The sequence below is a fragment of the Schistocerca cancellata genome, chromosome 1 (assembly GCF_023864275.1).
Source record: "Schistocerca cancellata isolate TAMUIC-IGC-003103 chromosome 1, iqSchCanc2.1, whole genome shotgun sequence".
NCBI classification, from domain to species: domain Eukaryota; kingdom Metazoa; phylum Arthropoda; class Insecta; order Orthoptera; family Acrididae; genus Schistocerca; species Schistocerca cancellata.
In genome coordinates this window covers 203,011,162-203,029,543 of record NC_064626.1, presented here as the reverse complement: position 1 = coordinate 203,029,543, position 18,382 = coordinate 203,011,162, and the positions used below count along the sequence as shown (strand labels likewise).

General features: G+C 40.0%; 1 protein-coding gene across 2 annotated transcripts in view; it reads left to right on the top strand.

The window, feature by feature from the left end:
- The window catches only part of LOC126168524 (calcineurin-binding protein cabin-1-like), a 254,871-nt gene that overhangs the window by 189,983 nt on the left and 46,506 nt on the right, over positions 1-18,382 (top strand). For both annotated transcript variants that reach the window (XM_049920564.1, XM_049920563.1), the window contains 3 exons: positions 982-1,107; positions 8,338-8,570; positions 8,872-8,971. In XM_049920564.1, coding sequence (XP_049776521.1) covers positions 982-1,107; positions 8,338-8,570; positions 8,872-8,971 — 459 coding nt within the window. The remainder of the gene's footprint in view (positions 1-981; positions 1,108-8,337; positions 8,571-8,871; positions 8,972-18,382) is intronic.

Sequence of the window (18,382 nt, the reverse complement as noted above, 5' to 3'; positions counted from 1 at the left end):
CCATGGGATTAGTTTCGAGATGTTGATTAATGCAGATGATGGTGTTACCATATATGCTTCTGTGAAATCTGGTTTGCTAAAAGCTGTGACCGAGGTGTGAGAAGGGTCATGAGAAGAAAGTGAAGAGGAGGAGAATACAGATACCATTTCACCTACCTTCAGGAGATATTTACAACCTTGGTCAGTTTAGAACAATTTGCTTCAACATCCGATGTCGCTGCTGGGTTTATGGATGCTATAGTTACAATTGATTGTGAATTAAAAGATATATTCATTCCCATAACAGTCAGCAAACCAATCTTGAATTTTTTTCTGAGAAAATAGTGTAATTTGTGAGTACTTGTACTTTTACAGTTACCGTAAGTGTTATAAGTTTACAGTAGTGTAAAGTAGTTGATACTGTAGCATATTATGCATTACTTTCTGCTGTACATGTATATGTATTAGAATCTTCTGTTTTTTTTTCACTTAACACGTATCTTATTGTCTCCTTTTCTAGCCACCTGGTTTAGAAGGCAACACTTGTGTTTATTTCTAGATTGATAATTGCTCTTGTCAATTCCTCTGAATCTGTACATTAAGTTCCATTCGGTGAGAAAATTTTGGGCCCGGTACTGACTTTGACCTTCAAAACAGTCAAGTTTTGTGAAGAATGAGTTGGTACTGGCTTGTCTGTAAACGATTCAATTTTTATTTATTAGAGCATGGGTACTTCAATGGAGATGTATAAACTTCTGTATATGTTGTAGCTATTATTCAAAGGTGTCACAATTTTTTTTTTCAGATTTTAAGAATTTTGTTCCTTTTTTCATCACATGGCAGAAGTCAAAATTATAGATGTATTGTGTGGATGACTGAGTGCTTGTACATGGTCATAGTGTTCTTGCATTTCTAAGGAACTTTTTTTTTTGTTTTGTTGTAAATCTCCGTGGTGCTTATTTCAAAGGCTTTTTTCCTTCTCTCTCTCTTTTTTCATTAAAGGTCTGGTGTACCCTGGGACCTGGAGGCTTGATCCAAGATGAAAGGTGGCTGTTACATTATATGCTTGGTAAAGTTGCTGAGAAGAAAGATTTGGACCAGCAAATCATTTTAGAGCATTATGTAAAGGTATGATACTGTGTTTCCACCAAGCCTGTCAGTGAGCTATATGGAACAGATTTCAGGAAAAAGAGAGGTTTTTTTTATGGCTTATTTATGCTATGACCATTTTTTGCACAAATTTTAAGTTACATAAAGTAATTTATTGTCAGTTCTTAAAAACTTACACTGTAATATTGAAAGTCGTATGTTTTATGCCCGACATATAAGAAATTCATTGTACTGTTGAAGTGTTGTAATTGACATGAGCTTCACATTGAGTAAGATGGCACATTGGATAATGCGCTGTACTCAGTACTAACCATCCAGATTTACAATTTCTAAGGGTTCCCTAAATTTGTTAATATGAACACATGAATGGTTCCTTTGAAAAATATGTGACCAATTCTTTTTTTTCTCCATTCTTCTCTTATTTGACGTTGTGCTCAGTCTCCAATGACCTCAGTGTCAGTGGAATATTAAACTCTTATTTCCCTTTCTGTTTGCTTGCATGACTATTTCTTGTTAGTGGACACTCTGATCAACCAGAACATTATGACCATTGACCTATTATCAATATAAATCCAGCCAGGTGATGGCAGCATCATTAGGAATAACCACTAATTCGACATATGCATGGTGCATGTAGTATCAGTGAGAGGCTCGGCATGAGCATTTCGGAAACAGCATGGCTTGTTGGGTGTTCTAGGAGAGCTGTGGTGAGTGTTCTCAAAATGTGGTGAACCCATGGCCAGATGGCATAGGGTTGGATGCCACCCCTCATTACAGATGTCGTATGCTAGGTAGACTGCTAAAACAGGATAGGTGTCAAACTGTGACTGAATTAACATCATACTTTAATGCTGGAAGGAATGCAAGTGTGTCTGAACACACTGTGCACCAAACACTCCTAATGATGGGCCTCCACAACTAATCACCCACGCATGTGCCAGTGTTAACACCACAACATCAGAAACTATGACTGAAATGGGCATGTGACCATTGGCACTGTATGTTGGTGCAGTGGCAGAGGATTGCATAGTCTGATGAATCCCAATACCTTCATCATCATGCCAATTGGAGGCCATGAATCTGTCATCTTTCAGGGGAATAGCTCCTTGACACCTGTGTTGTAGGACAGAGACAAGCTGGCGGTGGCTCCATTATGCCCTAGGGAACATTCGCATGGGTATCCATGGCTACAGTGGAGCTCATACAAAGCACCATGATGGCCAAGGAGTATTGTACACTGGTTGCAGACCACATACACCCCTTCATGATGATCACGTTTCCCGATAGCAGTGGCTTTTTTCGACAAGATAATGCACCATATCACTTGGCCAGGAGTGTGATTAAGTGGTTTGAGGAACACAGTGGTGAGATTCAATAGATGTGCTGCTGCCACCGCCCCCCCCTCCCCCCCCCACACCCACCCACACGCACCCACCTCCCTGAGCTTGCCAGATAAGAACCCATTCGAACACATCTGGAATGTGATGGAATGGGGCATCACAGCTCATCACCCACTTCCTCAGAATTTGTGGGAATTAGGTGACTTATGCGTGATGATGTGGTGCCAGCTACCTCCTGTGTTCTTACCAAGGCCTCAATGCTTCCATGACATGACATGTCAATGTGGTTATCCGTGCCAAAGGTGGACATGCCAGCTGTTGGGTATGTGGTCATTATGTTCTGGCCAATCAGTGTAAGCAGTGATGCCATTTCAGTGAGAGGACACAAACCCTTGTACTTGTCACTAAGCACTCTATCTTCTTCTCCTAGTAAGGTCTTACAGATGGCTTACTACTGGTTTTCTCCAAATGTGAATGACACCAGATACGTAGCTGTGTTGTGTGAAGGATTTTGTAGAGTAATGTATTTCAATGTTGTTGTGAAAGGTGATGGAAATGAATTGAATGGAAGGGAGCAGTTGCAACCTAGTGCTGCCACAGAGCCCCTTTTTCTGAAAAGCACTCAGTGGGCTGCTGAACTTGATGCTTGATGTTCTCACTCAATGGACTAATCACAGAAAAAAAGGAAGAAGAAGAAGAAGAAGAAGAAGAAGAAGAAGAAGAAGATGCCATTTGTTCAGATTCCATGTAACACAGTGGAGGGATTGGTGATGACATAGGTGAATTATGTGATGATGAGCCACCATACTGCACAATCTCTCCTTGCCTTGACAAAGGTTTTGGTGGTGAAGATTTCTTCGGTAACTGCATTGCATTAGGCAGATGTGGATGTGGACATGACTTCTGTTGTTGGATGTGGATGTTTTAGTCATGTTGTGTCCCTAAGAAGCTTGATTGGATTCATTTCTGATGATTTAGGAGACCAAAGTATTAATTGAATTAGATCAGAATAGTTTTCAGATAAGTTAGCAAACAGACTCATGATCCATTTACATTGCACATTGTTTCCTGGAAAAAACTGTTGTTGGTGCAGCACATGCAATCGCCAAGGGATTTACTTGGTAACCATGCATGTGAAATTAGGTGTTACCACTCAGTTTTTGTATTATTTTCACCAGAATACCCTAGCAATACTGTAAAAATACTATTTTACCATTACAGCTTTGTTGGAGCTGCTATGTACCTGAACTCCATATCAGCTCTTTCCAGTGAAATTCTCATTAGATAAATTGGTTTAGAAATCCAGTCATTGTGTTTGTAAGTGCTCAGGAAGCACTACCTCCATTTGATTATTGGCAAGCGCACTCATCTTGGCCTTCTGCTGCTGTATCCAATTTTTGCACCAACCGCATTAACATATGTCACTTAATGTAGACACTAAATAGGATGAGGAATTCCACTTTACGGAAGACATCTTTTCAGTTTTGTTTTAACCAGACATGTTTCAGCACCTTTTGTACTGTCTTCAGTGGATTATTCCTTACTGTGAAATTGTTGTTACATTTTAAAATTTAGCGAAACTTTTGGTACAGAATATTTACAATTGTGAATGAATAATTGTTGTAAAATATTATACATCATTTATTCATAGTTCACAGTTGAGATATGTGTTAATGACCTCATGCGCTGTGTGTTGTTTATAACATTATGTCTAAAGTTATAGTTATAGCTCAATTGGCAAAAGAGTGGATGTATGCATTAGTTTACATACCTTACATGATACTATTGGATATTTATGTTGGTAGCTAGTCTGCTACACAATCTACAACTTCTCATTTGCAAACACCAAAACATAATTTTTGTTTTTCTGTTTATAATGCATTTAAAAACAGAAATGAGTATATATTACATTTTTTGTGTGTAACTTACAGCTTTAATGTTGTAATCTTTTCTCAAATGTTGCTGGTGATGTGAATAGGCTGATTTTGTGACCCATGGTCGGTTGATAATGCTCTTTCTCCGATATTTGAAAACATGGGGAAAGTTTTCGCTCCCATTACATGAATTCAGGAAAATAAATGAATTCCTTCTTGTGTTCATGAAGGCTGCAACAAATCTAGCAAGGAACAAATGTGGATGTCCACGCAAAAGTTCCACCAAGCTTCGCTGTTGAAACAGTGTTGGCCAGCACATTGATAGGAAGGACGTCAGTCCAAAATCAATAGGAGTGGATTTCAAGATTTTTTCCCATCTGCATCTTAAAAATTCCCACAAGACGTTCTACCATGCCATTAGATGAAGGTTGAGATGGAGGGGTAGTAACACACTTAATTAATTCTATTCCAGATACAAAACTGCTGAAAACACACAGAAGTACACTGCAGTCCATTATCTATCAATAATAATAATAATAATAATAATAATATGTTATGAGGGCCTTAATGGTATTTTCCATTGTGGTCTGTTGCATTTTTGTTATGTATGAGAAGTAAGAGTAAGCATGTAGCACAATCAACCACATGCGGGTCTGCAAAGCCTTCATGCATCTGATCCCACAGCTGGTGGGTTCAGCGTGCTGTGCCAGTGGCGCTGATGCAGGAGAGGAAATACATATGAGCGCAGAACCTCTGGAATCACTGCTTGACACTGGTAGTCATTCTGATTCAATAATAGGACACCTTAGTAAAGTTGAAAGGCATGGTGAGGTGAAAAATAATAAAGAAGTTCTGTGAAGGCTGCCAAAGGATAGGTTTGTGGCCAGCTAGGCACCTATCTCAAGACTGGGTCCTTATATAGGGCTGCTGCGACATCTCTGGAAGGTATGGGGAACTCTTCCACCGACAGTTCTAATTGTGAATCAGTGTGGAAACAAACAATCTCCTGTTTCTCAGCTTTATAATCCATATCCAAAGGGAATCTTATTCACATGCTGAGCTAACATACAAAAATGAGTTTAATATTGGTAATCTGATAAGAAAAGCACCCAGTGTTGTAACTTCTTTGGTGTCCATTCAGGCAAGTCTGACTTAGGGCCAGATGTGGACAATAACAACTTATGATCTGTGACAAGATGTCTCTTTTTCTACCAGTGAATAATTTTATTGAGCCATGGTCAACGTCTTAGAGGTGAACATGATAGGCTGTTGCAAACCATCCAGATATTTCTGTGATACAACAACACCAATACCTTATGGTGATGCATCCATGCCTAGTACAAGTGGTAAATGAGGCTGATACAGTACCAGACATAGAGCAGTTTGGAGGCACTGCATCAGCTTAAGAAGTGCTTGTTGACAATCTGTGGACCACTGGAGAGGGGATTCCTTTTCTTCACAGTGGATTCAATGGATGGGCTATTGTTGTACTTAGGAGGATAAATTGGGCAGAATACATAACTTTACCCACAGAAACCTGCAAATCATTCGTGTTCTTTGGTATTGGAATATGGGAAATGGATACCACATTCTCTTATGTCAATTTCAGGCATTCTTGGCTTAGGATATGTCTTGTATCCTTAATAGAAGGCTGAAAGAAGGAACAATTTTCAAGTTACATTTTAAAACAACTTTCAAAAGGATAGAAAATGCTCACCGGAGATTTCATGTATGCTTCTCCTGCATTCTTCCTGTCAGTACTATATCATTCAGATAAGTGACAAAATGTGGAATATTGGCAGCAGCTTGTTCTAGAAATTTCAGAAAGGTTGCTGGTGTGCCAGCAACATAGAAAGGTAACCTATTATATTGATTGAGTCCACAAAGAGTATTTAATATCAAAATGAGCTTAGAGCCCTTGTCCAAAGGAAGTTAAAATAAGCTTCAAATGAACAATCATAGAGAAGCACTGACTCCTGCCAGTTATGAAAAGAACCATCAGGAGGCAGAGAGTCATGAATCCACAATTGTCTGAGCATTAACCATATTTTTGAAGTCCACACAAAGGTGTAATGCACAGCGTGGTTTGCAAACAGTGACTATGGGTGATGCTCGTCTATGGTAAGGAATCTAGGACAGCACTTGTAACTCCTCAAAGTAATGCAGAACTATTGTAACTTCATCCCACAAGACTGAAGATATTGGGCAGGTTATGGAAAATTTCAGCATTGTCGACTCTCGTAACACAGTGTGGGCAAAAAAATTAGAAGCCTTTGCCAGGCATGGAGAAAACAAGCAACATATTGAAGACACATAGAATCCTCCTCTGCATATGGGATGACATTATGTATTGATTGGACTGGTGTTGGATAAAAAAACCCATATGCTGCATATGCATTGAGGTAAAAAATATGCCACTAAAAAGGAAAGAAGGTTCTCATTAGATGCATAGGATGATAAACAATCAAGACAGGCCCCTACATCAAAAAGAATTAATATTGGAATACCACGAACTGCTGCTGACAGCATAAGTTGGCATGGTGCTACCCTCGAATGTCTGATGCCATTTATTTGCAGTGGCCCAGCGGACTGCTGAGACTCAATCATCTCTGACAAACTTCTACTATATGGCCCTGATGAAAACACTGTTGGCAGATGTCATTATAATTTGGGCAGCTGTGCCAAGCATTTAAAGAAAAACAATCAGAACAGTTGGGGAGTCTACGAAAATGTAGCCAAGATCAAGTTGGAAAACTGCAATGGCTTGAAGTTTAATGCCCATCTGGGCTGCTCCCCTTTGTACTTTATTTTGAACTGTGTGACATTTTTGCAATTACATCAGACTAGGTCATGCCACATTTGCTTATCAAGATGACAGTTCTGATGTAACGTATTCTGTTGAAAAGGTACCCTGAGCTGCATGTGGTATCTTGGAAACCCTGACAATATGCAAAACTTCAGCTGAAGAAGGGTCTGACTGTATTAATTCTTGAGCATACACTTCACTGTCTGGTGCTATCTGATCACCATGCCATATATTAATAAATGTGCATATAATATTCCACAATAATGTATAAACCTCCATTTCCTACTCGGCTATCCATGTCCGCGATCCTTGATGCGTAACTGTCTGATGTTGCCTTATGGTGTTGGAGGAACTCTTAAGTGAGTGGACGCAACATGCATTTTTGTTGAACAATGTTCACTTAAAAGCGAATTAATGGTGGTTATGGGCAGCACTGATGATTCAAACAAGGGGCCAAGTTTTACTCATGACAGTAGAACTAGTTTGTAAATAATAAAAAAAGTTCCCTATGAGTTAGGGTAGTAAGTGTCATTTGCCTGGAAACGAGATGCTAAATGTTTTTGGTACACATTCCAGACCTTTTGAGCCTCATTAAATGACTGGAAAGCCAGGATTGAAGGAAGCTACTGTAGAAGTGCCGGATCCATCAGCTTCTGTACAAGTTCATGCTGCTGATTGAGCTGTTATTTCCAGAGCTTGAAATACTACTTTTCCATCTTTATTGTAATGCTCAGCAAAGTGGCCCAATAAGTTCTGTTCTTTTAAGGGTGTGTTACAGTTTCTAACAACTTTTCTTACATCTGTTGTAAGTCTGCCATTTCAGTAACAAGTTTTATTGAACACCACCCACTTAAAAAAAAAAATAAAAAAAAATAAAAAAAATAGAATGTTGTGTATCCTAAGTCTTCTTGCACTAAAAAGAAACAGACTTCTGGAAGAGGATACATCTTGACATTCAAAGTATTCTGTAGAGTTAGTGAATAACTCAAATGTTAGTGCTGGAGTACACTTAACTTTGTCAGGCTAGGAACCACTCTCTCAATACATGAGCATGCTGTCGGTTTGCTTACATGCAGAAACTTATTGTTCTAATTTTACCTTTAAGATTTTTAGCTTACTTTTTTCTTCCATTTCAATGCATTTGTTAGTTCCTTTATGCTTTAATACTTATCTATAAATTAATAACTGTGTGTCTACAGCACTTGTAATATATAATCCCGTATTTCAGTCTAGCAAATATTTGGAGAAAATGGGTGCAAATTATGCACGTAAAATAATTTACAATAATCCACAAAATTTGGCTGTTGAAGCACTGGAGGTATTTTATCGTATTCATGCTTCAATTCTTAAATACCTAGAACAAAATGAAGGGAGGCAAATTGATGATGCAGTGAAAGCACTGTTTGAACAAAAACTCCAGGAAGCTGCTAGTAGTTCATTCATGGTTGGACAAATAGAGCTGTAAGTGTACTATCATCATTACTTATATATTGCCTATGTCTTATGCACATTCATAACTTTTGTTTGTTTCTTTTATTCTCATATGTGGGTAATTTACTAAGCTTAAATCCAATTTAAATTTAATCAAGAAATTTGTATTTGTCACTGGATTATGATTTTATTTCTTCCTCAGTCCATTTTTCTCCAGTAATTTTCCTTCCATTCTGTCTCTCGTCATATTCTATACATATGTTAATATTTAAGTACAGTTATTATCAACATATTTATATGGGTACTATTAAGGATATTATTTGTAATACAGAAAAAGTGACTGTGATGAAGAACGTAAGAAAAGGCCAGCAGAAGATCAAATAGATAACATACTGCACCATTCAAAACGACGCTGTGTGGATGAATCTGTGGTATGATTGCAATTTGTTAATTATTACTACTATAAGTTTAGAATTTGGTAGCTTATTCTTATAATCCTAAGAGATGGGCAAATAATCATCACTTTGTTGACACTTGTCATAGTTAGTTAACTGCATGTTCCAGGGATCATATTTGTGACAGCTTTTCAGTAGATTTACAAATGTTGCGTGGCTACATCCTGGAGATTGTCATAATTGGATTTTCACTTTAATCTTAATCTTTATCCATGTATATTATAAAAATGTTTGCATGTTCTACTTCTCATCCTAAACCTCTGGTTCAGTTTCAACCAGGCTTGGTACACATATTGCTTACTTTCTGAAAGGAAGCACTGTGCCAGTGAGAACCACCTACCTTCCACAGGGTTGGGATTGAAAATTGGGTGATGTAGGGAGAGGCATAACCCTGGAAGAACTTCAACCAGATTTTATATATACATGAGTCATTATTTGTATCAAAATACTATGTCGGTTATACACCCCTACCTACCACCCTGGGGGTTGGGGTAGGGGTAGGGGTAGGGGTAGGGGTAGGGGTAGGGGTAGGGGTAAGGGTAAGGGTAAGGGTAGGAACAGGAGTGGGGATAGGGGTAGTGGTAGGGGTAGGGGTAGGGGTTGGGGTAGGGATGAGAAACTGTGACATGTAAAAACATGTGATAAAAACTTATATTTGTATCAAATCTGTAATTTTTGTGGTTGCTAGGCTCATTTGTAACAGTCTTGGTCATATTTCAAATCTAGGGGGGAGCTGGAAGGGGAGGGGACTGCAAAGACAGTGACAAACAAGCCCATCTCTGCAATGCATGAAGCAAAAGTAGTTTCTACCAAGCTTGGCACGCATATCACTTGAAATGTGGGAACAAAATTATAATGAAAAGAGGGCACCCTACAGCTGAGGGTGGGGCTGAAGAGGGATGACATAAAAGCATAACTCAGGGACACCTGGATCAGTTTTAACCAAATATGGTGTATACATGACTCATTACATGTGTAAAAGTACTGTGAGAATATATCTACTACTCCTAGGGATGGGCATGGAAATGAAAATATTCTATAACAGCCCATTGGTATTTCTCTCCTCTGTTCAGTTGCAATATGAAGTGCAATTTATCTCTTATTTGCACCATTCATTGTGTCAACAAGATTGAGAGAATGAGCAATGCAGTGAGCCAGTAATTCTGTCAATGTGTTCCGAGGCCAAAGATGCCACATGGCTGTATATAATAGGTAAATTGGACATCTATCGAGTCATATTGTGTAAAACAGCAGAGAAGCAGACATATATCTGTAAAACAATGGGAAGTCCAGGATGGAATAACGACACTGTGGGAAGGATTTAGTGCTACTCGCCAAATAGAGGAGGTGTTGAGTCACAGAGACACACACTGAGAAAGAATGCTAGTAGTATTCAGCTATGATAAAGTCCTTCTTGAGAAGTAGAAAACTCACACACAGCTCACAACACAGTAGTGCTATGACTGCATAGGACCTGAGCAATCCGGTTGGAGTGGATACTGAGACGGGGGAGGGGGGGGGGGGATGAGAGAATTAGAGAAGGGGTAAGGACCATGTAGCTGCATTGCTGAGCTAGAAAGCATGTGTAGTATTAGAGAAGGGGATAGCTTGGCGGAGGACACGGACTAGTGAAGGACGAGGCCAGGGGTTATGAAATTCAAGGATATGCTGTAGGGAGAGTTCCCACCTGTGCAGTTGAGAAGAGGTGGTGATGGTGGTGGTGGTGGTAGTGGTAGTGGTGGTGGTAGTAGCAGAGGTAGTGGGGGGTGGGGGGGGGGAATACAAATGGCACATGTTGTTGAGCAGTCATTTAAGTGCAGTACATTCTGAAGCTGGCAGGGGTAAAATACAGGGAGCAAAAGGATATTTACAATTTGTACAGAAACCAGATGGCAGTTATAAGAGTCGAGGGGCATGAAAGGGAAGCAGTGGTTGGGAAGGGAGTGAGACAGGGATGTAGCTTATCCCCGATGTTATTCAATCTGTATATTGAGCAAGCAGTAAAGGAAACAAAAGGAAAATTCGGAGTAGGAATTAAAATCCATGGAGAAGAAATAAAAACTTTGAGGTTCGCCTATGACATTGTAATTCTGTCAGAGACAGCAAAGGACTTGGAAGAGCAGATGAAGGGCATGGACAATGTCTTGAATGGAGGATATAAGATGAACATCAGCAAAAGCAAAACGAGCATAATTGAATGTAGTCGAATTAAGTTGGGCGATGCTGAGGGAATTAGATTAGGAAATGAGATACTTAAAGTAGTAAAGGAGTTTTGCTATTTGGGCAGCAAAATAACTGATGATGGTCGAAGTAGAGAGGATGTAAAATGTAGACTGGCAATGGCAAGGAAAGTGTTTCTGAAGAAGAGAAATTTGTTAACATTGAGTATAGATTTAAGTGTCAGGAAGTCATTTCTGAAAGTATTTGTATGGAATGTAGCCATGTATGGAAGCGAAATGTGGACGATAAGTAGTTTAGACAAGAAGATAATAGAAGCTATAGAAATGTGGTGCTACAGGAGAAAGCTGAAGATTAGATGGGTAGATCACATAACTAATTAGGAGGTATTGAATAGAATTGGAGAGAAGAGAAATTTGTGGCACAACTTGACTAGAAGAAGGGATTGGTTGGTAGGGCATATTTTGAGGCATCAAGGAATCACCAATTTAGTATCGGAGGGCAGTGTGGAGGGTAAAAATCGTAGAGGGAGACCATGAGATGAATACACTAAACAGATTCAGAAGGATGTAGGTTGCAGTAAGTACTGGGAGATGAAGAAGCTTGCACAGGATAGAGTAGCATGGAGAGCTGTATCAAACCAGTCTCTGGACTGAAGACCACAACAACAACATTGTGTTGGGCACCATGCTCAGAACTGGGTGGTCATGTGTCTCTTGATCACAGTTTGGTGGTGGTGGCTGTACAGAAGAGACTTCCTGGTGTGGGATGGATGGCTACATTTAAACATCATCACCTCATAGCCACAAAACCCTGCATGGCAGACATAATGCATTTATCACACCATCATAAACATCGTCCCACCACCCTTCAGAACATAGAGCATAAACAGACCTGCAACACAGGCATGAACCTATCCTTCAAAACCTTCAACCCCAGAGAAGTATGAGGTCTTTCCAAAATTCCTTATCTTTTGCACCACTCCCAAATAGAGACATGCTGGGCTTGTTAAAGACCTTCACTCCTTCTCCAAGTCCCCACAGTGGAAACACTTTTTTGTGACTTACCCTAAAATCAGACTCAATCCAAAACTGATATTAGTTCCTGCTGACTCAGTTTATGGCCCTATCTAACTGTGATCCACCCCTTTGCCTCCTAAACATCTCTGTCAACTTTCCAGAATTTCCTATCCTCAAACCTTGTCTCATCATCGTTCCTCAGATAACATGGAACCAAACCCCATGTCCACCACCTAAAAACTGACCCCAACCTTATAATACTACCTGCTGACAAGACTCTACCACTGTGGTTATGAACCACAGTGATTACCTGGTCGGACACCACCAGCCGTCAGCTACATCCACTTACAAGCCCTGCCACAGTGACCCCATTCCAGAAATCCAGCAGGATTTTCAGCTACTTCTCAAATTCTTAGGTCCACCCCAGAAACACCTCCATGGTTGTCTTCTGAACCTCATCAGATCCTCACAATTCTACCTTCCATATGCTTTCTAAAGCACATAAACCCAAGCATCCAGGATGCCACATTGTGGCCGGTTACTGTGTCCCCTTCTGAGAGAATCTCTCCACTCATGAACCAGCATCTTCAGCCTATTACCTGTAACTAACCCCTGTATAAAAGACACTAACCATTTTCTCCACTGACTCTCCATCATTCCTGTTCCTTTACCAGCTGAAGCCAAGCTTATCACTGTTGATGCTTCCTCCTCCTCCTCGTCCTACTACTACTAGTACTACTACTACTATTGCAATTATTTCACCAGTGCCCATTACCTTGCTGATATTGAACTCTACCTTTCCCAACACCCAATATATGACATCCTGATCATCAGACAAACTACGTCCTCGCCCGCAGTTTCTTCTCTTCTGAAGACAACACCTACAAACAAATCCATGGTGCAGCAATAGGTGCCTGCTTGGCACCGTCTACAGGAATCCATCTAACCACCCTGAATTCCAGTCTCCTCATCTGGTTCAGATTCGTTGATGACATCTACATGATCTGGATCGAGAGTGAAGACACCCTATCCATATTTTTCCATAAGCTCAACATCTTCTCCCCCATTCGCTTCACATAGTCCTCCTCAGTCCAGCAAGTCACCTTCCTTGATATCAGCCTTCACCTCAAGGATGGCTACAATACCTTCATCCACATTACACCCACCAACCATCAACAACACATCCAATTCAACAGCTGCCATCCATTCCATATCAGGAAGTCCCCTCCATACAGCCCAGCACTCTTGGTTGTTGCACCTCGTGAGTTCATTATTGCTGACCTCGGTCATTTGGAGAATAAATATAATTTCTGTGAGCTGCAACAATGTGTGGTTAAACCTCTCTCATCTCAACAATCGAAGTGCAGTTCTTGTCAGATCACCGAAGTTAAGCGCTGTTGGGCTGGGCCAGCACTTGATGGATGACCATCTTGTCTGCTGAGGGCTGTTGGCCAGCAGGATGCACTCAGCCCTTGCGAGGCAAACTGAGGAGCTACTTCACTGAGAAGTAGCGGCTCTGGTCTCGTAAACTGACATACGGCCAGAAGACTGGTCTGCTGACCACATGCCCCTCCATATCCACATCCAATGACACCTGTAGGCTGAGGATGACATGGCAGCTGGTCGGTACCGTTGCGCCTTCATGGCCTGTTCGGATGGAGTTTAGTTTGGTTTAGGGTAAGAGATATCATTCAGAGTTGGTCAGAGTTGATATGGGACACTGCTGAAGTGTGTGTTCAGCTATTCATACAAAAAATATTTAACGTTATCATGATTGTAGTGAATGTTTGGCAGGATTTCATAATTTGGTTCCATAATTGCCACTGACAAATGAATTAATAAATCTATAGTTGCATCTAAGCTGTTGTGCTTTCTGAACTTCATCCACTGGTAACTAAATGTTATTAATTAATCAATGAATCATTGTCACAAAGGAGAATTGTAATTCTCAGCAAGGTGAGGCAAGGGAATCACACAACTGATAACAATTGTGTCAGACTACGATTTCATCACAATCTTTGGAGACAACCGATGCAGCATAACTACAGCAGATGGTGAGTGCACAGCAGTTCAGCACAGTATCGCTTCACTTTGCTATAAACAACATTGGAAAAGGGTGAAAATTTGTACACTATAATCTGTGAATAGGTATGACTTTTAGAAGTAACAGGCCACGTGCTATCCTTCATAATGAATGCTAACAGCGATGTTAACTGCCAGAAGCGTAGCAGGTATCACTATGCTGGGCGATCAAACCATTAATTTTGAGTCTGAATGTGAATTGAAAATTTTGTTAACAAAAACAGTAAGTTAAATATTGAGAATAATGAGCTTGAAGAACTGGCAGCAGCTCAACAATGGAGGTTACCAAACCAACACTTAGCCATAGACCAGTAATGGTGAGTCTAAATCCGTTGCTCAAATATGTAAAGACAATGAATAATGATCTTAGGCAGCTAAATGACGATAAAATTTATCACATGGAGAATTAGGTCAGAAAGAATGCACAAGAATTTTGAGGAGCACTAGAAAATTCATGAAAGAGACCCATCAATGATTTTATGGGAAAACACAATGACTTATGTAACAAAGTTATGGCTGAACGATCCAAGCCCGTATTACAAGCTGAAGGATTAAAACTTAAGAATGATGAAATTGAATATCTTAATAAAGTCACATTTGAGAAGGTGCAAAGTAAAATCAGTGCGGAGATCGCAATAGTAAAGAATGATTGTTCACAACACAAACATTCAGTCTTTAAAATGGTAATTGGCGTACATGAACAACGCATTAACCCAGCCACTCAAGTTGAACAGATGCAGCAATCCACATTAGTCAAGCGTATTCTAGAAGCAAAAATAAATAATACGGGGAAAGAGAAATATTGTTTTAAGCTGAACACAATACCAAGCATGATTGTTGATACCAATACAAGTAAATTCATATTTCATTAGTTCAAACTAATTTGAGGATTACATACCATTGCTTTCATCTGCCAGTTTAAACATTCTTTCTCATTGGTGGATTCCAAGAAACAAAAAATAGTTACCTGTGTGAGCATTTTGAATGACAGTGCTCACACAGTGGGGCATGAGAGTCACTGATAGTTACAATAATTTCAGTGAATTACAGACAGTCTTTTTTCACTGTAGGCAGTCAGGTCAAAATTGTAAACACCACCCCTACCATATGGCCACGGTGATGGTACCATCTGTAAGTTTTGCAGAAGTATTTGGATTATAACATTAATTTAGATGAGCTTATTGAAGACACACAATTCGTAGATATTCTTATGATGCAGTGACTACCATTGCACACCCTTGAGAGATGTGTTCTCACAGGATACAAAGACATTGAATATTTATATTTGGTGGGAGATCGAATTTGAGCCCTTGACACTGAAAAAAAGCAGAGAGAGATCAATGATTCCAATGAGAGAAACAGGGGCAATGATGCAGTGTGAAATAAGTATTGTAATGAATGGAACTGTGGAGCAAAGAATCAATGGAACGAACCTGATGAATCACGAAGATATGATGACCACAGTCAACTGTGCGATAGACAGCAGGAATATCAGTTTGAACTTCTGAGAATGATGACTGCAACAATTATGAGGGATTGCTACAACAGAAATGAAACAAAGAAACGGATTCACTTTGTGATTTGTAGGAAAACTGAATATAATTTGTGGCCCACTTACAAACTGAGCATACAGACATGGAGTCACCTATAGTTATACAAACAATGCACATAGACTGCTGGCATGGCATTGTGGAAGACTTATTGAGGGAAGATGAGGGTTCTACTAAGGATGCCGTCAAACTGATACTTGCAGCCAGAGAATGTGGAGTTGATGTTGACATCTTATTGGATTCTGACTCGTAGGCAAATACAATAACAGAGAAATTATTTCAAGAACTCATTGATTGTCTAAAATTGACTGTTTTTTCTGGTAAATTGTAATCACAGTTGGGAATTGAAGAAAACCAATAAGAGAACAAGTTCTGTTAAAATATTGAATTTCGGGGGAAATTTTGAGCAGCCAGTTTTTGTTGTTCCATGTTTGAGCATTGATATCATCTTCAGTACCAGTTTGATGACAGAAAGATGTGGCCAATTAGATTTTGTAGAATGATGTCCTTACATAAGGAATCAGGAAGAAGAAATTAAAATTTCCTTTAAAGGAATTGTAGATGAAGATTGTGGACGGCTTTAGGATGTGAACCTTTGTTTCATTAGGTGAAAGCAGAAGTGGAAGTTGCAACTCTGCAATCAAAGGGAAGATAACAACATGAAGTCACAGTGTCATGTAAATAATGCTTCTGCAAAGATTCAAGCAAAATTAAGTAATTTAACAGAACTTGTTGACCATTAAAGGGAAGAGTTGAGAGAGGTACTGTGATGCCGACAAAGTGTATTTTAGTCTCAGCCCGGGGTAATGAGAGGGTGAATTTGCTAATCTAAAGTAAAACCTCAAGAGTCATATCATATGACATGTTACTCTGTTCTATTAAAGAAGCCTACCACAGACAAAGAGATTCAGAGGATGTTAGATACGGGAATTGTTGTATCTTCGGTAGTAGAGAGAAAACATGAACGATATTCCCCAATCTGTTTTTATTGGGATAAAACCAATAAACAAGAACATTGCTGATGTCAACAGAGTGGTCTTAACAAAACACAATTTAAGCAAGAAACCAAGTATGGATCTCACTTCCGGTCGTATAACAGAAGAATAGCAAAATAAAATGTTTTCCTCACAAGGCTCACTCTCAAGAAAGTCCACCAAAGAAAAGATGGAAATAAAACTACCAGAGACTGCTTGGCACAGCATTATCACAAAGCTATCCAGGGAGACCAGACCACTGTCGCATGACACCCTTGAGTCACAGTCAGAAGCTACCACTCCTCACAATCCGAGACTACCAGCAGATGAGGCGCATGGATGTTGTGACTGGAATGCCAGATCCCTAATAGTCTGGGTGGCATGTCGAACTGTCTTCTGGCTGGTGGTGAGCAGGCTTATAAGTCTGGTTGGTGGATGGATCTTCTGGGACTATTTTTGATCATGTGATTAGCGTAGGAAAAGAGTCCGTTTGTTGATTGTGACTTCTGGAGCTGATGTCGATCTGCAGTGCTCGAGTAGCAAATTCTGGCAACTGTTGGCAGAGACACGAAGCTGTATTTTCATCTCTGGTAGCGGTCTCGGTCATATAATAAATGTCTGCTTTGGTTTCATTCGCTGTGATGAAGGTATGCAGCTCCTCTGTTCTGCCATGCGGGATGCCAGTGTCGCATGGGGATGGGATGGATGCTGCAGGAATTATCCAGGGATCAGTAGTGAGTAAAGTAGTTTCATACATGCAATAACAGAACAAGATGGTTCCATCAAGATTGTTTTGGTTGCCAGAGCAATCAACTTGCTAATTTTTCCACAAAGGGATCAACTCAAAAATTTAGAAGAGCTATGACAGCAATATAATAGTGTCAAGTATTTAATGGTTGTTTCACACGTTCAGGAACTTCCATATATGACTATAGTACGTGGTATATTTATCTCCATGTCGGTAGACTTTTTCAGGAAACTCCCGTGAGTGCATTGGCTGGTTTGGGTAGTTCTACTAAATTCACTATGGAAAGTGTAATATCATATATACTGTTCTTATTTGTAGAGCTCACACCGGGAGTGGAGAGCAATGAGTGACTTGTGATGTGAATTAATGACCTTTGCCTGTGCACAGCTTATAAGTGGTTTTGTTGAAATGTAGCTGATGTTGTCAAAATGTGTGTGGTTGTGTTGGTATACTACCATGCTGAGGTTGATGACTTCTATATCCCAATTGTCCACCGCCAGTGCTCATGTGCTGTGATAGATGTGCCGCTTGGTGAGAGTAGCCCTACCAGCTGTTGCTGACCTGTGCGAGTGCTTGTGCTTCCAGGTCAAGGACACCTAGAGGACAGCTGATATCAATGTGTGCCTGTCAAGCTGCATGCCACCTGAATGATGTATCACGACCACCCCTTTGCCAGAGGCTGAGTGCATTCTGTGACACATTGTACACATCACAATGCATCCTCTAACCCCTACTATGTCATGTCCTGTGTGATGCGATGTTATAAAGCTGCAAGTATCAATAGTGAAGTGCTTAAAAGCAGAGCATGGTGAAATAATGAATTGCATTGTGTATCA